The sequence below is a fragment of the Seriola aureovittata genome, chromosome 3 (assembly GCF_021018895.1).
Source record: "Seriola aureovittata isolate HTS-2021-v1 ecotype China chromosome 3, ASM2101889v1, whole genome shotgun sequence".
Classification (NCBI taxonomy): Eukaryota; Metazoa; Chordata; class Actinopteri; order Carangiformes; family Carangidae; genus Seriola; species Seriola aureovittata.
In genome coordinates this window covers 17,469,007-17,491,469 of record NC_079366.1, presented here as the reverse complement: position 1 = coordinate 17,491,469, position 22,463 = coordinate 17,469,007, and the positions used below count along the sequence as shown (strand labels likewise).

The 22,463-nt window shown below is 40.9% G+C and overlaps 3 protein-coding genes and 1 pseudogene across 4 annotated transcripts; all 4 read right to left on the bottom strand.

Annotated features, from left to right (window-relative positions):
- Positions 1–157: 157 nt before the first annotated feature.
- Positions 158–2,082, bottom strand: LOC130162941 (glutamine synthetase-like; annotated as a pseudogene).
- Positions 2,083–3,487: 1,405 nt separating this feature from the next.
- LOC130162932 (uncharacterized) lies at positions 3,488–6,087 on the bottom strand. Its single transcript, XM_056366838.1, has 2 exons — positions 6,066–6,087; positions 3,488–5,599 (listed from the first exon to the last, which is right to left on the bottom strand). Exons 1-2 carry the CDS (start codon positions 6,085–6,087, stop codon positions 3,921–3,923), a joined length of 1,701 nt encoding a protein of 566 aa, XP_056222813.1. The 3' UTR covers positions 3,488–3,920.
- chrna9a (cholinergic receptor, nicotinic, alpha 9a) lies at positions 5,515–14,148 on the bottom strand. The gene is made up of 7 exons (XM_056372757.1): positions 12,853–14,148; positions 12,532–12,677; positions 11,102–11,256; positions 10,781–10,958; positions 9,922–10,273; positions 8,749–9,356; positions 5,515–8,627 (listed from the first exon to the last, which is right to left on the bottom strand). Exons 1-7 carry the CDS (start codon positions 12,896–12,898, stop codon positions 8,457–8,459), a joined length of 1,656 nt encoding a protein of 551 aa, XP_056228732.1. The 5' UTR covers positions 12,899–14,148; the 3' UTR covers positions 5,515–8,456.
- A 3,104-nt stretch (positions 14,149–17,252) lies between these two features.
- rhoh (ras homolog family member H) lies at positions 17,253–22,463 on the bottom strand. Of its 2 annotated transcripts, none has more exons than XM_056369718.1 (2): positions 22,195–22,463; positions 17,253–20,901 (listed from the first exon to the last, which is right to left on the bottom strand). In XM_056369718.1, exon 2 carries the CDS (start codon positions 20,410–20,412, stop codon positions 19,825–19,827), a length of 588 nt encoding a protein of 195 aa, XP_056225693.1. In that variant the 5' UTR covers positions 20,413–20,901; positions 22,195–22,463; the 3' UTR covers positions 17,253–19,824. The 2 variants fall into 2 exon arrangements, with proteins under 2 accessions (XP_056225693.1, XP_056225703.1); XM_056369728.1 differs by having other exon boundaries at positions 17,253–20,898.

Sequence of the window (22,463 nt, the reverse complement as noted above, 5' to 3'; positions counted from 1 at the left end):
TTATTTTACTTCATTCATGCAACACAAACTTTCTGGATTTGAACTTGCAAATTTGTGAGATTTCTTTAAAATTTCTTTAAAAAAATGTCTTTAAAATCTCACAAAGGCACTTAACTACATGCAAAGTGTGTAATACATTGTTGCACTTTGTGGTGTCTTAGATGCCTTTTCGCCCTTTACAGGCAGGCGTGGTCTCCTTGTCCTCCTCCTCCTCATCATCTTCCCCAGTGGCTCCCAGCAGACAGGTTTCAACCAGGGCCCTCATCACGGTGTAGGGGTCGCAGTTGGCAGCAGGACGTCTGTCCTCAAGGTACCCGCAGCCCATGAGGCTGACATGGCCAGGGATGCGAACACTAACATTACGAACAGGCTGTGGCTGTAGAGAAGTCATGGAAAGTGCAGGTAGTGCTCTGACCCGTGAGGCGAACAATATTGTGTCAGCACCACCATGTGGATCGTAGACACGGAGGCGCTGAGAATGACGCTTGCCCAGTCTTCTTATCGCTTCTTCTATCTATAACATCCCGGAGAACAGATTTTATATATACATCTATTTCTAAACAACTATTTTCTATACATTAAGAACACTGTGTGTGTGTGTGTGTGTGTGTGTGTGTGTGTGTGTGTGTGTGTGTGTGTGTGTGTGTGTGTGTGTGTGTGTGTGTGTGTGTGTGTGTGTGTGTGTGTGTGTGTGAGAGACTCCATTTTCTGAAACTTACTTAAGTCCCCCTTCGCTCCTCATCTCCTTGGTGCTGAAGTTGATGTGACAGCCTGATGTGTAAATGTTTCCCTTAATGGGTTTAACATCCAAGGAGGCAACAACCCCAAAGTCTTCCCAGACGGTGCAGAATGTAGCGGGCCATCCACAGATGATCCTCCATTTCAGCCCCCTCACACGGGCCGACCTGGAACTCCCACTGCAAAGGAGACATTTGAGGATTTGTAATTCGTGTCCTTCATTCTGGTTGTGCGCACAATCACACAACAATGTCCTGGAGTGTAAATTGTGTGAGGCCTTGAAGTATTTTTTTTATTTATTGATCTACTTGGCATTTATTTTGGTCTTTATTGGACCTTACAGTGTAGACACAGAGAGGAAATATGGGGAGAGGGAAATTATTTGCAAAGGTCCCAAGCCAGAATTGATTCGGGGACATTGAAGTTTTATGGTATGTTTCTTTACCACTGGACTAACAGATACTAAATGAAACAATATTTTTAACACAATTTCTTTTCCTGTGCATATGAAACTCAAGTGGTTAATTTAGGGCCTTTGTTGCATGTCATCCCCCTCCCCTCTCCATGTTTGCCTGTCCACTACTGAAAACAATGTGACACTGTCACTCATAGTGATGAACCTCCAGAGAATTAGCACCTGAATATACAGCTATGTTCAGTATTATGGAGGATAAAGTGAGTTTCAGCTCACTGTTTAGCTGCTCAGCCCACTGTTCTTTTTCACTTTCACCACTCTCAGCGTTTTCAGCTGCAGCTGGTTAGGCTCAAATAAATGTATGAGCAAATCAAAAGTAGTAAAATAGTTTTTAATAAATTAATGTTGCTAATTTATTATTGAATATAAGCTCTGTCTGTGCTCCATGTATATGATGGTGGTAAAACAGTTCAAAACCAGTCAGACAACCTGTTCATACCTGGGAGGCAAAATCTTCTGCATTGGTGCCACAGACCTTGCCACCAGCATATAGGCAGGCTCTGTAGTGACACGGAAATGTCTCTCCCATACACTTTGTTAATGCCCACAGCACAAGCCACTGAGAGTAGAACTAACACAAAACGAGTTGATGGGGAAACAGTTACAAATACAAAACACAATAAGAATTTGAATCATTGCTGCTATAACATTACATACTACATTTTTCAACTATAAAAATGAATTGTTAACACTCTTAATACACAATAGGTTTTTGTAGCTCAATATTTTCATAATCACACCTCCTGTAGATTTTCTTTAGTTTCATCAATCCAGACTTATGTGACCTGACACTCTGCAATGTTGGCAAGTGACAGATAGTGCTTCTTGACTATCTTCTGAAGACTGAGGTTCTCGGACGCAGCAGACATGATGATTTTCTCCAGATTCTTGGAAACGCTTTTCTTCAAATAGAGCACTCCTTCTTACAAGAGCATTTGTTGCTAATGCACTTTCCATTCCTCCTAAAAAATATGGGTATGTTCAAAAGCGTATAAAACCAGCTCAACGACCCTCATATCCTATCACATCATATTTATAGCAAATTTCAGCTCATTGTTTAACTGTCTTGCGTGCAACTTTACTGTTTGTGTTCACTCTCACTGCACCGTCGTGTTTTGCCACAGCAGGAAACTCTTTTCAGGAAAAAAAAAAGCTCTAAAACCTCAGCGTAAACCACCTGCTAAGCAACAATCAGCAGACACACAATTAGTGACTTAATGGTGAACACAGTATAAATAACATTATTACACGGAGTATCACTAATATTATTATTATCATAGCTACCAGTCTGACAGTGCTTCAATACGACAATAGGCTATATACAGCTGTTCAGATCTCTCTCTCCCCCTCTCTGCACTCATTCTTATCCATCCCCTTTCTCTCCTCTGAACCTGACTGGTCGAGGCAGACGGCCGCCCACCATGAGTCCAGTTCTGTCAGAGGTTTCTTCCTGTTAAAAGGGAGTTTTTCCTCTCCACAGTCGCCATGTGTTTGCTCATGGTGGGAACTGTTGGGTTGGGTCTATAATATTGTAAGGTCTTGACCGTACTCTATAAAGTGCCTTAAGATAATGTATGTTATGATTTAGCGCTATATAAATACAATTGAACCAAAGTAAATTAATGTTTCCCTCAGGAGGTGGTAGAGTCTTAAAACAGAGCCATGAGGGAGTGAATATTGCGTTTACCTTGTAGTCAGCACCCGACTCTAGATTAATGATAATTTAGTTCCATAGCTGCTGGATGTGTTTAAGCAACTGTTTGCAAACAAGTAACAAAATCAGCCTATCAGCACCTGGACAGAAGTGACAGACTAGAAGCAATAACTTCCTGGAGACTTGTCGTCACAGAGTCTTACAGAGTCTTTGTGGTACTCCACAAATCACCCTTTGGACAGAGCCAGGCTAGCTGTTTCCCCCTGTTTCCAGTCTTTACGCATATTTTCCAGATTGACAAACTTTTCCTTTAAGTTTTGTTTAACCTGATACAGTGAATTGTAATATGACCGCGTCGCCCCTCCTCTGCCTGCTGCCTTTAGGCAGTATTGTTCAAACAACATACTGCCATGATACTGCACTCTAAATTTAATACCCCTGCTTCCGGAACACTCTCTCTCTCTCTCTCTCTCTGTCACACACACACACACACACACACACACACATACACACACAAAAGACACTTCTGTAGATAAAAGCAGACTTTCTGGCCAGGGACAGAACCAGATGGCGCTGCTGAAGTTGGAGCATCAGTGAGGAATGCTGAAATAGCACTCAAGCAATATTTGATCTTTATTAATGGCATCAGGGTTTTGTTTGAATACAGATTTAGCTGATGGAGACAGAGACAGATAGTCCGAAGCAGAGGGCGGGATCTGATAATCAGATTATCTCCATCATTTTTGAGAATTTGTACTATTTTTATGCATTTGCTGATTTAGGACACACTGGAATTACATCCATTTGTTGAAATGATTTGCTTTCACATGGGCATTAATTTCCTTTCTTTTCCTAACTGTGAGTTAATGGTTGTATCTAATAATAATGATAATTTAAAAGTCACAACATATTGTGCCATTACATTCCTGAAAAATTACTCGTAATTAAGGTCACAGGCCAAACGTGCATGAAGGAGACACAGTTATAACGAGTTTATTTGTCCTGACATACAGTAAGTGTAAAATAATAAATAGACTAGAAATGTTCTCCCTGTTACTGTATACAACAGGGAGCTCCAATACTTTCTAAAGCTGCATTCAGAACCACCAGTCCCATCTCTTGCGCATATCCAGACACAGTTGTCACTTTGCTGTGTTTCCCTGCAGATCTCATCTGGGTTGTCTCTGAACACTTCCTGTCGCACTGCTTTTTCAACATTGTGATTTCTTTGTTGCACTTTTCTCTCCCCCTGCGTTGGTTGTCCTCCAGCTGCCTCTCGAGGCTTTCCTCTCTTGCTTTCTGTTGCTCTATCTTCATTTTGAGGACTTTTAGCTCCTGCCTCAGAGCCTCTGTTCTCCTTTTCTCTGCTCTCTGGTTCTCCATTTGTATGTCTCTTTCTCTCTGATTTTCATCCCTCTCATGCCTGAGCATGTCCTCCATTTGCTTTTTCCTCTCCTCGTCCTTCCTGCTCTGCTCCTCCAAGAGTTTATCCAGCTCTTTCTGCAAAGCTTCTCTCTTCATCTCCTCCCTCTGCCTGATGGCCTGCTCCTTCTGTATTTGCTGAAGTTCCTTCTCTCTCTCTTTCCTCTGGTTTTCCACTCTGTCCATTTGCATCTTCTCCTCCATTGCTCTTATTGTTTTCTCCTCGCACTCAGCCTGCTCCTCCAGCATTTTAGTAACTTTGTTAAGCTTTTCGTGAAGCACTTCCCTCTTCTCCTCCTCCTGTCTGCATATCTCCATCACTCTCACCATCTCTTGTATCTTCCTCTCCTTCTCCCTCTTTTCATTCTCCTCCAACTGTCTTTTAAAGGCCTCCTCTCGAATTCTCGCCAGTTTCTCCCCATTCTGCTTCTCTAGCTCCTGTTTTTTCTTCATCTCCTCCATCTCCATCTTGCTTTTTTGCTGACAAATCATTAGCTCTCTTTTGTACCTTTCTTTGATTGCAGCCTCCTGCTTCTTTTTTAACAGCTCCTCCTTTTCCTCCAGCAGCCTCCTCTCCTCCTGCAGCTCCCGATCCAGATCTTCTTCTGCTATCTGGAGAATCTTGCTGGTGTAGTAGCTTCCTTCATTACCCTGCATCATGCTGTCCACTAAGGCAAGCAGCTCAGACACCTGCTCCTTGCTCTTGGAGCTATAGTTGCTGAAGACACAATACCTGCCCCCACATTCTTCCACTAGCTCAGCCAGATCCCTGCAGCCGTCTATCAGACCCTGCTTCACAGATGTCCCTTCTTCCAGAAGGTCTCCATGGGTAAAAACCACCACTGAGAACCTCAAAGCTAGAGAGCCCATCGCCTGTTTGATCTGCCGCACCGCCTCCTTCTCCTCCTGAGTGAACCTCCCGATCTGAACAACAAGGAGGAACACGTGGGGCCCAGGGTACAGGAGGCTAACACTCCTCCTTAGCTCCTTCTGCACCTCCTGTGGAGTCTGATGAGTGTCCAGCAGCCCTGGGGTGTCCAGGAGTGTCAGGTGTCGCCCACGAAATTCTCCACTGGCCCTGCGACAACGCTGAGTGCCTGAGGAGCTACTGACCTTTGCGTCAAAGACCTTACGCCCCAAGATGGAATTGGCAGTGGAGCTTTTTCCACTACCAGTCTTCCCAAGTAAAACCAGTCTGATCTCAGTGAAGGAGGGAGATGGCCTCCTGCCTGAAGAGACACAAAAAGAGAAATGATAGGCTATGTTCAAAAGAACGAAAAAGAAACAAACAAACAAACAAAAAGTCAGAACTTACCTGTGCAGGTGATGGAAGACAGCTGCTTGCTGATAGATGACATGTTTCTGCTCGCTATCCTCCATAAACTGAGAACAAATGAGAGCAGTGCATCTCTATATAGATCCCAACATTGTGGGTGTGTCTGCCCTTAGGACACATGAATCCCCTCTGAACTCTAACCATCGTCATCACCATGTTTGTAATGTCACTCTGGAGAAAGTGTGGCCCAATAGTCTGTCTCTTTAACACTCAGCACAGCAGGCCTTATCTCTCACTATACACACTCTATCGCGGGGGCATTGTCCAGCACAGTCAACGATCCAGGAAGAAGCCCGAGAGTAAGGTCGGGGGTTGTATGAGTAAGTTGGGGTCAATGTGATTATTTGGGGTCATTTGATTGTTGTGTTGCTTTATCTTGAAAATAAGTTGATTAGCTGCTGTTTACAAACCACCAGGAATCAATAAGTGAGTCACCTTACTGTCAGTGTTGAGTGATTTCATGCAGAACTCTAGAGACTAGACAAAACTGCTGATAATTAATGTAATACAGAAGAGAGGAAAAATTTCAAATGAATATAATGATTTGTAGGTACAGTATACTTTCATGTAATCTCACTGGAGACTTTTTGACTGCAGTTGCATTTCACGCAGCTGCAGCTGGAGACACAAAATGCTTTCTTTTCATATAAGCAGTAGTACTTCCCAGGACCTGTAAATAGGCTATAATGGCAAATAGAAATTTGTGGCATTTCCCTTTAACCCAGGAGTTAATACAGGAGAGTGTACAGCTGTGTATTTGTTTTGACTAAATTCCACTAGATGGAGGCAGAGGTTAGTCTGCCTGATGTGACGAGACAAGTTATTGACAGTTTTTATCATGTTGATGCAGCTGGTGCTGAGACTACAGACAGCCTGCTATCAATACTTTGGTATCACAAGGACAAAGTGACTCAAGATTATGAGAGTAAACTTTAAATGGATTCCCCTTTCTTTAACAGTTGTGTCGGTATTTATTCTGTTTTTTGTGAAGTTATTAATTTAATATATTTTAATTCTGCCTAAAGAAAGATATTCAATGAGTTTAGGAGGGTATATATTTGGAGTCTGTAAATGGGAACACCTATTTGTAGAAAAAGTAATGAACTTCAGTTTGAGCTTGGACTATTCAGATTATCTGAAGTTATTTCTTACATTAGAAATAATCAGGCCAGCAGCGAGATTTTATTTACTGTAACAAAATCCTTTTTGCATCAGTTATCCTCCTGTTTACCCTCTTGTTTATTGTTTCAAATCATAATCAGAATACACTTCACTTGTGGAGGTAATAATGTTTTACTGATTTATTTAATGTATCCTTAAAACCATTTTTTGAAATATACTTTATCGGTGTTACATGTTATAGCCCATTAAGAGGATGAGCTGATACTCTACAGATTCTGTCTTTTATGCCCTTTGGTGTCATTGAGCCGTCCATTGGGCACTTTCTGTATACATGTACTTAGATGTTCACTTTGCTATGCATGGAGTTCATTCATTCATTTATTCATGCATTCCTTCGGTCATTTATACCGTCATCTATTCATTTATTCAGTCATTCAGTAACCGACTACCGTGTGGATTGTAGCTTATCTGCCCTCTAGAGGCTATTTTGGTAATGGACACAAACCCAGGCTCATTCATTCACCTGCAATTGGCACCTAATTCACACCTTCCTGTTACTGAGTGATTTATACTCGCATCTGTATGATCATTAATGCTGGATGTTTGTTCTTTTTTTTTTGTTCATTAAACAAATCCATGGAAATGACACCCTGCATAAAAGCAATGATTTTGCAGAAAAAAGTATGAAGCAATGAAATAACATTTTATATGCAAAAAAACAAAACAAATGGACAGCTTTGCAAAAATGTATACACACATTATACATAACAAAATTAGGTTTGTACCACAGTGCAAACTGCTGGGACAATGAGTAAAACCTGTTTTAATAACAAGATATCAAGATTTTTTTACTGGACCAATAAGCAAAATGTGAACAGGTAAAATATACCCACCATTCATTCTCTGGAGGTACGATTCAAGGTCCAAGTGTTGCATTAAAAAGTGAGGGATCTTATGAAAGAAAAGTAAACGTTCATCCTTTGACTTCTCAAATTCAAGTATTCACAATTTATGTAAACTGATTTCTGACATCTAAACTAAAAAAACACTTCACCAGTTTCCCCTGGTTTTAATGTCTTAACCTCGTTTTTATCTCTATTATTGACAATCCTTATGAGGACGTGTGTGATTCTGTGTGGTGTCACCGCCCTTTGCCCTATTTTCGATCATACACAAGGTTGTTGTGTCATAAGTATTTAAGGTTCCTCTGCTGGCGCTCTCGTTGTAACTGACTCTGGAAAACAGCATCATCTGGTTGTTTAAAACGTAATGCAAGTAATATAATGCCTATAGCTGGATGTCTGGCTGTTAGCTCATCAATAATGGAGAGCCCATGCATGTTCAAGGTGAGGCCTAGATTGTCTTACCGCTCCACTGCTCTGCGACACATGCAAGCACACCTGATGTTAACTAACCGAGAGGCTTTGATGAATTTCGTTGTGCGTGTGTGGTTAAATGGTCAATGTGTGTGCAGTGACCTTGTGCTCTTTATGTCAGAGCAAGATAAAAACAACAATTAACCCTACACAAACACACACATACACAAAACACAATACTGACATATCAAATGTCTCCTTGTAGACAAAACTGTTTTGATTCATCTGATGTCGCATTAAAGTAGAAATGAGGTGCCTCTGGAGGAACACTGAGGTCCAGCAGTGTTGGAGGATGAATGTTACAGTGGAGGTGAAAAGATGAGGAGGAGGCTGTCAGGAGGCCTTGGCGATAATGAGAATGCTCATGAGGAAGACCATGACGAAGAAGATCCACATGAAAAACCTATCCATCACCTTGGCAACCTTCTTCCACTCTGCTGCCTTGACACACGTCGCTCTCTGCTCGTGGAAGCAGTTGGCGATGTACTGGATGTTCTTCACCACCTGAGGAAGAGACAGAAAGGTAAACTCAAGCAAGCACTTAAAGAAACTTTAGAAGAAGAGCAGTAATCAGATAAGTAGGTAAAGTGAGTAAAGGGAGAAACGGCGTGCGGTGGCGATGCACCTGTTTATGTTGGAGGCAGGGGCAGCAGCAGGGGCAGGCAGGGACTTGATGTTTCTCTGTGGAATAGAGGAGCTGTTCCTTCAGCCCACCATTGAGGTGCTGGAGGTTTTGTGGATGGGGGGGGGCCTGGTAGTCCAGTTCATCCCTCCTGATGTGGTAGCGTTGGGTTGGCTCTCTTTTTGCGTCACCTCTCTCCAATCTGGAAGCGTGGTTGTTATGGTTGTTATAATGATGACTCCTGCCGTTGGCGGTGCCATTCGCCTGGCTTTTGTGATGCTTGTTGCTGTGGTGCACGCTGTGGCTATTGCTGTACTTGTACGAGTCACTGTCGTGATGGTAGATGCTGTCGTGAAAACGGTCGTCATGGTAGCAGTCCTTATCGCTCAAGGGTTCCTCGGGGTACAGTGGGGTCCTCTCGCTCTCCGGTGTAGTGCAGTTCTCCCCCACCTCGTAGACGAAGAAGATTTTGGACATGTAGTCGATGATGAGCACCTTAGCCCAGTGAGGGACTGGCTTGGCCTCAGCACCACAGAAATGAATGTTCATGATGAAGATGGTGAGAGAGGTGGAGGCTGTGATCATAGTCATGGTAGCAATATAGTATTTCCCTTGGGAACAAAACAGAGAAAAAGACAATTTTATGAAGGGGAATTAGTTGAAAGGCAACACCTACATAGAAGCTCTGATATGTACAATACAGGGTTGCACATTTACATACTCCTTCAACTCCCTCACTTCATCACCAGTGATCTGGAAATCTGTAGTCCCATTTATATCATGATACAAAGACATATCCATCTATCTTAACCAGGTTATTGAGAGGTTTTGCCAGTTTTGTCTCGAAGTTGTATAACTGTGCTTTAAATGGAAGCCTATGACCCATGACCTACTAAGTCAACTTCATGAGATCCGTCCATTCGGGCAATTTAGAGACACCAGTTAATCTAACCTCCATTTGTTTTAACTGTTGCTGCAGGCAACAGTGCTAACAACTGCACCACCATGCTGCCCAATAATATGAGATATCAAGTCAAAATTATAAATAAAGTATTTAATTAAATTATAAGACACTGAGTCAACATTCTGACCTTTATATAAACTTTTCATCCAATTTCTACTTTTCCTGGTGGAAAAATGGCTTTCATGCTATGAATAGTATATAATAATTCAAACCTATATAGGGCATGCTTTCTGCAGGAGGCATGCTCTCAGCCACCAGCAACTGGAACACAGTGAGCGCCAGAAGCACCGTGACCCCGAGGGAAACCTTCTCCCCGGAGTCAGCCGGCAGATAGAAACCCAGCGGGGCGAGAAACGAGATGAGGAAGCAGGGCAGGAGCAGGTTGAAGATGTAGAAAGAGGAGCGGCGCTTCAGGAGCAGGGTGTAGGTGATTTCAGTGTAGGGGTCAGAGCAGCAGCCATACATCATAACATTTCTAACTGCAGGCATGCCGTGGCACTCCCACTCCACGTTCTCCACAAAGTCAGACAGGTCTCCGCTGTCCATGCCCAGACTGATGTCCACCTGTGTAGAGAACACACATATAGTGAAAGTTTTTAATGTGAAATCCCGCATAAATATTGTTTTAAATCAAGAGTTATGAAAAATTGAAATATTGAGGAGAACATAAAGGACAAGAGGCTGGTACATCCCCTGTACTGATTACCAGGCCTAACAGACAAACAGACACAATAAGCAAGTTGGAGTTTCCATTCCACCAAAAGAACAATATGGACAGACAGACCAAGATGGTACGATGGTAATCGCACACAAAAAGATCTTTCTCTGTGATCTTATTTGGATTTTTGCCACTTAAAATGTTGGTTCATCAAAATTATAAAACATAAGATATGAAAGAAAGTGTGGGTTTTTTTTGTCATTTGACCTTTTATTGCTTCCTTGTTTTACTATTGCCCTTCTTGAAACTCAAAACTTGAAAGTGACTAAGTAATTACCAGTTTTTGCACATACATACTATGAGTATTTCAGTTGTACAGACGCACAGCAGAGAAGCAGAAACAGTTAATACACCTGATTGCCATTGTAGGTCCAGGAGCCAAAGGTGAGGTTGCACTGCTGCCAGTCAAAGGGGAAGTAAGAGACATCCACCACACATGTGCTCTTCGTGATGGCCGGAGAGTCCCAGACGATCTCTCCATTATAACGCAGCTTCACATTAGTGCTGGATGCACCTGACTCCTCATCTGCCCTGCGTGGACATCAAGTGGAAAGTACACATTTGTAGATGCTTGCATTCAACACTTGCCCCTCATATCTCCCTCTCTGTCTCTTTCTATTTGTTTGACTTTCCTCTCTTTGTTCCCTGTTTTACGTCCATCTCTTGTTACTGACTTGTTGTAGAGGACGATGTCCGGCTTCCAAACCAGGTCGCTGGGGATGTTGATCATCTCTAAGTCGTCATAGTCCTCTTTTTCCCACTTCAGGTAGGCATCATGCCAGACCTGCCTGATCCACAGGTACGTGGTAAGAACCTGGTTCCTCTCATCCTGCACACACACGCACACACACACACACACAAAACATTTACAGAGAGACTGGTGGTAACATTAAAAAGGGAAGATAGACAAAATGTCTATGTTCACAGAGTTGTGTTAATGTGTTTTTGGAGCTTCACCTACAAAATATTAGGCACGAAAATAATTTGCTTGATCAGTTTCAACTGTTTCTCTTTTATATATTTCTTTAGCAAGTTCCCTGTCTCTCTGAAAGTGCAATACTTTAATACTTTTTGAATACTTCCTGGCACTGGACGTAGTGCTGCATCTAATTATACCTAGATTTTAATTTCCAGTGAGTGGCCCCTTTATTAGGTAAACATCTAGACGTCTAATGACATCAAATGACAATCTAGTGACATTGTTAGAAATGTGTAGATTCAATTATATGTTTATTCCTGAGGGCATGGTTAAAGGTGGTGTTGTACTGGACTCCATTATATTGAGAAGTGTGGGGGTTTTTTTGTCTTCCCTATTAAATACATGAGGTTAGAATATCAAGCAACACTATCAATATCTATGACCTATGTTCTTAAAAACTATAAAACTGAAAACCATAGGCTTGATAAAAGTAAACTTTATGGGAGAAAGTCATATATCATTGAATCGCATTAGACTGTACATGTTTAACTAATTAAGTGGATACTGAGTGTGTATGCCTCATCAACATGATTCTGTCAATCCTGCCATATGTTTGATACATCCTGGAAGGAAAGACCTATATCTACATCTCTGCTGTTTGGAGCATCTTCACCTTAGAGTGATTTGTTAATGTATGATAAATCTTTGCTGATTAATCTTGATTACTTTTATTTTTTTTTCCACTCTTACTCTAGTGATAATTCTGCATTGCACACTGGCCTCTTTAACGCAGCATCAAGAATATGCCGCTCTACGTTTCACTGCACATATTATATGAACATGTGACAAATGCAACCTTTTATCTTTGGACCTTGAATCTGTGGCAGTTAGAAGAGCCACTATATTTTGATTCACAAAATATTATGTATATTTTCTATGTGATGTAATGGTGCAGCCATGAAACACATGCTGTCTTGGATAACTCAGTGTAGTCTCCTGTAACTTTAAGGGTTGACACAACAATGTACAGAATATATGTGTATTTGATATTCTCAACCAGAATGGAGGAATTTATAGACATATAGAATCGAAAGGGAACTTTATGTGGGGTTAAATTGTATCTGTGGCAGGCATGTGCAGTTGCAGTTGTAGCTCTAAATCTATTTCAGTTTCCTCTCTGCTCACCATATCTTTGATCTGTGACAGCGTAATCTGCAGCGAGACATTGAGGGCACTGTCTGTGTCCTCCACAGGTCTCAGAGCATTGGAGTAGTCCTCCATCAGGTCATTCAGAAGTTTGCGGGCATAATGACCCTGGGCACCATGGGACACTGAGAGGTCAAAAGGCACATGAAGAGGAAAGAAAGGTTATGATAGACAAAAAAAAAAGGTGAGGACAAAAGCAAAGAGACAGGGAAAGTAACAAACAAACAGCGCAGAGTAGGATTTAAAGAGACAAAACAGAACTATCAGTCATAAACACCAAACTGATCGTGCAGAACCGACCTTGCACCAAAAGGCTGATCCAAACCATCAACGCTGCCTTCCTCATCTTCAACAAGTCACAAGCCGAGGGATCAATTATTCAGCGAAGCAGTCGCTGAGACAGCCTGGGTCCAAATCCAGAGCGTCACTCTATTCTGATCTCCATCTTCCCCTGCTGAGGCGGAGCGAGCCGAGACCACAGAAAATTCTCGAAATCTTACATCCTGTCAGAAGCTCTGAATGCTTCACTGGTTGTTAGTTGCAGTTCGCCTCTGTCAGTGTCTCTCTGTGTGTGATCGCTGCTCTGGAACAGGACCTGGGGGCTATCATTCATACACACACACACACACACACACACATACAGGTACACTGCAGTATCACATAGCACACAGGCACTGGGTGAAATGTGATGCCTGCAGCCTTATCCACTTGTGTACATGACCACAACCAGCTGTACGACACACAGGCACACACACGTACACACTGAACCTTACTGCATTACACAGGTAATGACATGTGTCAGTCACACACATACAGTGACACTTTCTTACTCATGCTCAGGTCATTGAGGATGAATACACACACACACACACACACACACACATGTCGGTGACGATGTGACACATGTCATACATGCCGCATGGCATGAACTTCACACAGATCCAGGATCAGGTTTCACTCTGTAAATACGAATCTTTAACTTAAGGACAGTAAAGCTGTGCACTGGTTGTAGATCGGTGATAAGAGTGGGTTTCATCCTGTCTTTGTCTGTAGTTGTTGAAGAGATCAGTAACCAGAAACGGAGGCCAACTAATTGAACTTTGTTATATTGTCCAGCAGTTGTGTGTGGACATCTTTAAGGTTTAGGAGTATCTTAACATGCTGATTTCCTTCTGTCTTTAAAAAATCTCTTGAAGATTAATCTCTTCCATCCATGTTTTAGTTTTAAAACTAAAACGCAGAAGTCATGCATTTTAAAACTAAAACGTAGCAGTGTAAATGTCTAAAACCTCAAACATCCTAACAGGCCTAACTACCACTTACTAGGCCCTGTCAGTTCACCTCTTTACCTGATCACCTTACCTTTGCCTTCACCTTATTGAATAGATGTAGTGTTGTCCCTCACTTGTAAATCACTTTGGATTAAAGCATCTGCCAAATGAGTAAATGTAAAAATGTTTACACTATTTTATTTGCAGTTGAAAATGGAATATTTTAATCATACAGCCAGAACCGTTACTGAGAAGCACTCTTGATACATATTTATACTTTGTTTTATTTCATTCAATCTCATTATCGTCACATGTCCATGTCCCATGCTTTATTGAATCTGTGTTTTTTGGTTTTTGTTTTGTTTTGTTTTTTCTAAAAACCTGTCAGATTCAGATGAATCATGTATTGAAGGACAATACTAAATAATACTACTAAATTAGTACTACGAACTAAGAACTAAGAAAATATTCAAAGTGTCATTCTTTGAGGAAAATGCAGAAATGTGCATGTTCAAACCCCCAAAGTCTCCATTTGGACAAGGAAAAAAGATAAGCAGGGAGAAGAATGGATGTACAGGAAGTTAATTCACTATAAAAATTAGAGGGAAACAGTTTTTGTACGAACATTAATTATTTATGTATATTTAAAAAATCTGAGGCTTAACAATCTGTGCAGCATTGCGACACCCTCTGTCGTTAGATCCTCGAATCAAATTCCGAGACCGCAGAGCACGGGATGTAAGTATGAGGTGTACGGAGATCCTACAGATACAGAAGGGGCCTGCCCATTTAAGATTTTGTATGTTGTTAGAAGCACCTTAAAAAAGAGAGTCTGATCTGACATGGATAGGGAGCCAGTGAAAGGAAGCTAAAATTGGTGAATGCGGTCAGAATTTCTGGATTTAATGTGCTGATCAAAAGAGAAATTTTGGTTGTGTTGTGTGTATTTGTAGTGCATGTGTCGTCAAATTGATGAACATGCTTTCTTAATTTGCTTGTATTGTGTGTATCTGCATGTGTTTTCTTAGTTTTACAATCTATGTAGAACGTAAATATACAGAAATATACGTATGTATAAATATGAAGTATATCTTCAGAGGCCAGAGAAATCAGTATTGTTGTCAATATAGTTTTAGAGTAGAATTTGGATGTGATTTATAATGTGTCTTTAATACGAGGACTACTGAGGCCAAATGTATTTTAGTTGTACTAAAAACCTGAAAAAACAAAAGATCACATTCATTTTCAGCAGTCTTTTTTTATTTAACTCATAATTTAAGTTGTATCAGAGCTGGGATTAAACCACTTCAAAAGGAGCAGACTGTGTCCTTGTAGCTTTTAGTAATTTAGTATTTTCTCTCACGCAATTATTGTTTCAGTAAGAGAAATTACTGACATTGTTCCACGTATTCTGCAGAGTAAGGCACATGTGATGTGTTAATGTGTCACTGAGTTTCTGTGGTACTAAGCGCGCATAGGACAGGTGTTTCCTGTGTGTGTGTGTGTGTGTGTGTGTGTGTGTGTGTGTGTGAGTGTGTGTGTGTGTGTGTGAGTGAGTGTGAGGGAAGAAAGTGAGAAATAGTGTCAATGTACAAGTGTTAAAGTTGAAGATGAGCTTTTGTAAACCATGGTTTGTTTTTGGGTTTCTCGTAAATCTGTGTGAAGGGCTCAGTGTGTGCTGTTGGTGTGTGTCTGTGCGTATGAGTGGGACAGACAGATACTGTGTTTTGTATGCTGAACTTTGAAACACACAGTATAATGTATGCACTGTACAAACTGTGAGTTTGCAATAAATGATGATGACAGATCAGGTGTGGGTGTTGTGCTCTTGCAGTAAATGAGGCAGAGAAATGAGGGGCAGAAAGGAAAGAAAGACACGGAGGTAGGGTCATAGAGACCGGCAGAAAACGCAAAGATCACTGGTGTAACAGCTCAGGAAGTGTGTTTGTGTAATACCATGATTATCGCCCTCCCACAATGATCAGTAATGTCTGGTGAAAATTGATCGCCTGTAGAATAGAAGTCATTTTACCTATAAAGTACTTAAGTAAACTTGAGCAGGGTGAGCAACACAAATGCGGTTGACTTGACTGTTAGAGGACAAGTCTGGTGATATTCTTTAGTTTTCATACTGTCAACAAATCCTGTGAAAAGAGTGAAACCAACAATCAACTGAGCCCACCAACATGTACTGTCTGTGGAGCCAAAGCCTGATGTATCTTATTCCTCTTTGCCTTAGAGCTCCATTGTTGTCCAGAAACAGAATACATCAATGAGCCATGTTGTTGTACTGGGCAACATGTTCCCCTTGACATGTTACAGTAGGAAAAGCACAGGTGTAAATAATAAAGTGAATTGGTGGCTCAATTCAATGAGTTCATTCATGGTTTACTGGGACTCTTGAACAGAACAGAGCCATCATTAATGATATTAGTACCAGGTCCAAATGCCTGTTTTTGTTGCAGGGAACTCCAGCTGCCAGTTTATCCTGAGCAACACAAACTAAAACTAAAAGTGTTGAGAGACGGAACAAGTTGTTGGTTTTGGTCTTTAATGGGATTCGTTCACAAGTAATTATGTTATTTTTGAAATGCTAAAAGCAGCACTGCTGTTTTGTCAATAATAAGGCAATCGAGTGTAAAGATGTACGTGCAACGTAGAGCAGTACGAGGCTGATAAGTTGTCGTCAAGAAGCAGACATGTTGATTTACTACAGCAGGAAAAGCACAGGTGCGGCGAATAACATTAACGATGGCCCTCCTCAGTTTGGCTGTACCAGTGAAAACCGAGTCAGTGAGCGAGCGTGCACAGTGCAGGAGCCGTGAATAAACACCGCCTCAACGAAATGCAGCCATTATTAATGTTATTAGTCACGCCTGTGGCTCTTCTGCTATGACAGTGTCTGCTGTGGAAAGGGCCTATTTACCACCTCATCAACCAGCTCAACGCATCAGAGGCCCTTGAGAAGTAAGTGCAACCACACTGTGTGTGTGTGTGTGTGTGTGTGTGTGTGTGTGTGTGTGTGTGTGTGTGTGTGTGTGTAAGACAGCGACAGAGAGAGCGAGAGGGGTAAGGTATTGTGGTAGCTGTGGGAGAGAGCACAGTGAGAGACAGCAGCCAGTCAAATGTGCTTAAGCGCTAACTTCATTCTTGATTTTGTAACTATTGTTGGATTCTTGAACAAGAGAGCTGTTTTCCAAATGAATTTGTCCGCAATCTCTTTCCATCTCTGTCACATTCTTTAGTGCCCTGCACAAACAATGTGCAAGGGACAATAATCATTTGTTTATTTTAGTAAAAATAATATATATTAATATTTAGTATTTAGTATATATATATATAATATATTTTAATTGATATCCGCTGTTATATTACGTCAAGCAATAGAGTAGGAGGACATGCAGACTCTCATGAAGTTCATACTCTGTTTAGGCGGTCTGAGTGTGTGATCTACATAAATCTATTATGAGCGAGAGTGTATGGGTAAGTGCATGTCAAAGTGAACAAGTGGTTTCATGTATGTGTTCACAGTTTTGACAGTTTAATGTACATATTTGAGTGTGTGCTGGCATGTGGTTAGGTGTTTTTCAGTATATCCTTGACAAGCCTGTGCTGTACCTCTCATCCTTAGGAGCTCTAAACACCACGAGACACATATGTAGAGAAAGAGTGGGTGAAAGCATTGGGGGGTGGGGGGGAGCTTTTTTTTTTTTTCTGTTTAGTAGCTGTTCCTGGTCGTCTTTCTTTACGCCTTCATTATCAATTTTCAATTTTCAAAGTATAAGACTGTTAAATGTTGGAAGCTTTTTTCTTTATTTTAATTGGGATAAACCATTGTCATGTGTTGTACAAGTCCTAAAACGCTCTCAGGCAAATTTCTTAATATGGGCTAAATAATTAAAACTGACTTGACTAGGATAGATACAAAGGTTTAAAGTCTCATCTGTGATCTGAGCAATCACTTTACGTCGCCAACCCCCTTATCTGTTGTGTGATGCATTGTTCTCAACAAGCTGTCTCTTGAAATCCTTGTGAAATTGCCTTCATGAAAAATTTTATTTATCTACGTATACAGCCATTCCATTCATTTCATGGTTCATACTTTGCATTTACGAGTACTGTACTACAGACACACAACACACGTCTAAAAGCATTGTTTGATGGCTTTATGCTCAAAATTCTTTGACCAAACCATCGTTCAAGAAATAGCCTGGAACAACTAGTCAAAATCAATGATGTGACACTTTTCTTGCAGCCTACACACCTTAAAAAATCAATGACAATCATATGTACAATTTATATACATTTTTTGTATATAAACATACAATATAATGTATTTTCTAATACAGTTTTCATACTATAGGTATGGCAAATGGTAGCATAAAAACCCCATAATGTATACGTTTTGTATGTATGTATGTGATAAACATGTATTATATTAAGCATGTACATCAGACATATAGTATAATCAAATCTGGTTGAAATTGGCCATGACAGTAAGATAACACAGACATTAATGGAAAAAATAACCAGATGTATTTCAAAAACCAACCAGATGTTTGACCTTCCCTTTATATTCAGTTGCTCAATAATGGTAAAGTCTGTAGTTTTGATTTATGTCATAAAATTAGTCACTCCAGTAACCAGTAATGACAGGGACAGTTTGCAAGATACACAAGTAGCATGTCATGTCTTAATATTTTTTTCTTTTATTTTTAAAAGGAGGTATACAGTTCAATACAATAAATTACAATGCACAAAAAATGTTGATGTTACATGTTCCTTTGTTTTATTTTAGAACATGTTTTAACTGTTTGGTTTCTCTAACGGTATAAAATAAATTTCTCAACTACACCATTAGATTTTTTTGGTTCATTACCTCCACCAAGGAGGTTATGTTTTCCCCCGTGTTTGTTTAATTCTCAGCAGAATTACGTTAAAAGAACCGCTTTCCGACATTGGCCATGGCGGATGTCTGCGCTATACTGAGCGCATTTTCTATTTTTAAATACAGTCATGTATTAGTTCATTTCAATGCAACTGATTTCTGAGTAAACATTTCAAATACAGTTATCTTTTAAAATCACACACACACACACACGCATACATACACTCATTTGACCTATTGACATTAATCACTAATCATGTCTAATATAAAAAGAAAATAGAGAATATGCTGTATTTCGAACTTGATACAGCAACATCCACATTATCTTATTCATAAAAGTTGAATTAATTGCGGACAAATGGCAGCACGTACACACTACTACTTACTGATTCAGCGAATAAAATGTTTTAGGAGCATAGGACTAGAGTTGTCCTCGTTTGATGCAAATATGCAAATCACACTGGAAAAGCTCCATACAACTGTAAAAGAAAAAAAAAATACTTGTGTGTTGTGTAATTTTCTTTGTGGTAGTAAATGCACTTATTTGGTTTATGCTGTAATTCAAAAGTTCATTGCTGATGCAGCCCCAAACTTACATATTAATATTATTTTCTCTTTGCATTAGTTATTAGTAAAATAATTAGAAAAAACTTATGCTGTATGTCACCATTAAAGCTTTACATGCTCTCGTTTAGGTAAAAGTCCTAAGAAAAAAAGAAACTCCTCTGATACCCTGTTTGAAATACCTCCATGTAATGTAATGTGGTTCACTTAAAAAAAAAAAACAGATCAGAAGAATCAAAGAAACTCTTTTCTTTCCATCGCTCCCTGGATCAAACAAAAGTACAACTTCCATCTGTACATTTGCATGAGTGTGTATTAGGTCTATGATGAAATTAATGTATTCTCAGTTATAAATATGGGTTGAGTCTTGGGTCATGGGCGGACAGGACGCCCTGTTAGTGAAAAAGAACCCGATGTAGAGGACACAAATCGAACTTCGGGTTTTTGTATCTTTACAAACCCTGACTGAGTTTGAACAGCACACTAACGCATTATTGAACAAGTCATCTCATGACAGTTCAAGCCACGCCACCAGGTCAAGGTCGAAGGTCAAAAGACTTTGCACTGGTTTATACTGAACATGCGTCTCCTGGCATGCTTCCTGGCCTGGTTAACGGCTGTCCGCACGGCGTACTCAAACACCTGTTGCACGCCTCGGTTGCTTAAGGAGGAGCACTCCAGATAGCCTTTAGCACGGATATCATGAGCCACACGTCTCCCCTCCGCTGCTGAGATGCAGTTCACCCGATGAGACCCCATTTCTCGCTGGTCCGTCTGGGTGGCCACGACCAGCACTGGCACCCTGGGCAGGTTCTCTCGAACCTCAGCAATCCACTTGTGCTGGACGTTGGCAAGCGAGTTAGGATTGGCCACGGAGTAGCAGAGGAGGACAATGTCGGCCTGCTGGTACGATCTCGGGCGGATTTGCTTAAAGTTGTCATTACCCGCCGTGTCCCATAACCCCAGGCTGATCTGAACCCCATCCATGTACACCTCCACCCCTGTGTTGTCAAACACTGTGGGCTTATAGGTGTCGGGGAAGGTCTCTGAGGTGAAGCGGACCAGCAGGGCTGTCTTGCCGACCGCAGTGTCCCCAACTAGGACGCACTTGACCGACATCTCTGTTATGCCGTTCATGGTTGCCACTGGTAATCTCACTCCTCTAGATGTTTGTGATTCTTTGGAATAAGTCTTAGAGGTGGTTTTTCTGTGACTTGTTGATCTGGTGAGACACAGGGTCTACACAGTAGTCAAATCCAGTAATCGCTCTGGTGGTACTCGTGTGTGCTGTTCTTCCGCGTGCAGGTGTTAGTTTTCATACCAGGCGATTTGCAGCCCTGCCTTGTGGTCATTCCATTCCTGGATATTTCAGTGGTCATTCAGCTTGTTAAACTGACCTATAATGTCTGTTTTCAGAGTGAACATCTCTAGTACACAGTAGGTATGTACAGCTCCAGCTGTCAGCTTCACATAACCTCTTAGTTCTTGAGGCCCTTTCGGCTCGCTGCACTTCCGGTTGTTCACGGCAGGGTGGTGACCAGGTTCTGGTCGTTCTCTCTGATGATCTTGTAGACCGTCATTCTGTCCAGACAAGTCTAACCTCTCAGCATTGACGAGGGAAATCTACTGAGGAAGGGGAACGAAGGGAGGTTATGAACATGAGGTATCTGTACTGTGGAAGTCGTCTTAAAAAAGACAGAACGGTTAGAAACTGAAATTATTCAGCAAATTGTTCATTTAACTGAACCCCTATTTAGACGCGTCTCCAGACAGTCGACAGATTGTTCTCATACAACATGAAGCCTAATGTGGCAGATAACAGCAGCCTAGCTCTCAATACAATACGTTTTATGTGACACATCCAAAATATCTGCTTAAACAATATCGACGTAATCAACTGCTACGCTACTGAATGTGGCAGATGGCATCAGCTTTTCATTTTGTAACAGCAAAAACATACATTCACAGAGAAATGTAAGAGTACAAAGCTTCAGATATATGACACATAGTACTGATTAAATACGGAAGTAAAGATTTGTATGTTTGGGTGTGACCCAGAATTCAGAGATTGGTTCTGACGACATTAACAGGTGCTCTATATCAACACATATTGGTGTGTTGTATTATTAAGCTCTTACCTTATGACATGTCTGTCTCCTGTAACTTTAATATATAATATACCTTATGGAAGAACCAGTCCTGGTTCTGCAGTTTACATCATAAATGAACATCTGATAATGTATGAGGATGTCTCTGTGTGTTATTGTTTGAAAGTGATACAAATAAATCTTCATGGTTCTTATAGCTATGTTAAAATAATCTCTACTAGTGGTTACTTATCATGTTTCTGACAGTTGGACAATTGTATAAAAGTAACGGAGACAACAAGTCATAACCTCAAAACCACCTGCCATGTTGCACATAGTCATCTATATGGAAAGACCCCTGAAAAGTAGATGGGACATTTTAATCATTGGTTTTTCCACACCTGAACTTTCTAAATTATGTCACAAGGAGAAGCCTTAGTTTTATATTCTCAGTCTGTCAGAGGAGGAATTAAAAAATAACTTTAAAAAAGTAGAAAACAAGGATCAAATCCTTAGTTCAACTTATTCAGCTGTTCAACTCTTACTTCATGTTGGCCTGCAAACTAAACGTTTATCTTGTAAGTTTACAATGAAATGTAATTTTACACTTTAACAATTGTATTTTTATGCTGAGAGTATGAACACATCCTGTACATCTCACTTGCTCATTTTAAAGATTTAATTTTGAAACAGGTTTAGCTTTGTGCCCACATTATGTCTTGATGTATATGTTGCATATTTCAACTAATATAAAATAGAAAGGAACAGTAACCACGAAGGGCCTCTGTAACACGCTGTAACGTAAACTGGGGACAAAGAAAAAGAAAATTACCTTTCTTGTCGGTTTCAGTCTTTAACGGGCGGATGCTGGCTGCCGCCTTTGAAGACTTCACGGCGCCGATAAAAAAACAGCCTTCAAACTCCAGAAAAAGTTTATCACGACAACCTGCTGAACTGCAGACCCTAGGACGCCACAGCTACTGCAGGTCATCCATTAATTGGGCCAACACACACACACAGGCGAAATATCTCGGCACCTGCCTGACAGCGACGAGGTTGGTGCAAGTTGAGGAGGGAAGTGAGGAAGAAGGAGAGCAAAGA

Bases quoted from the DNA above. Each gene is read 5' to 3' on its own strand.
- LOC130162932 (XM_056366838.1), bottom strand. From the start codon at position 6,087: ATGAAATCACTCAACACTGACA. The intron at 5,600-6,065 runs GTAAGGTGACTC...TGCACAGGTAAG, and splicing joins GAAATCACTCAACACTGACA to TTCTGACTTTTTGTTTGTTT.
- chrna9a (XM_056372757.1), bottom strand. From the start codon at position 12,898: ATGAGGAAGGCAGCGTTGATGGTTTGGATCAGCCTTTTGGTGCAAG. The intron at 11,257-12,531 runs GTGAGCAGAGAG...GTGTGTGTGCAG, and splicing joins TGTCACAGATCAAAGATATG to GATGAGAGGAACCAGGTTCT. The intron at 9,357-9,921 runs GTTTGAATTATT...TTTGTTCCCAAG, and splicing joins AGAAAGCATGCCCTATATAG to GGAAATACTATATTGCTACC.
- rhoh (XM_056369718.1), bottom strand. From the start codon at position 20,412: ATGAACGGCATAACAGAGATGTCGGTCAAGTGCGTCCTAGTTGGGGAC.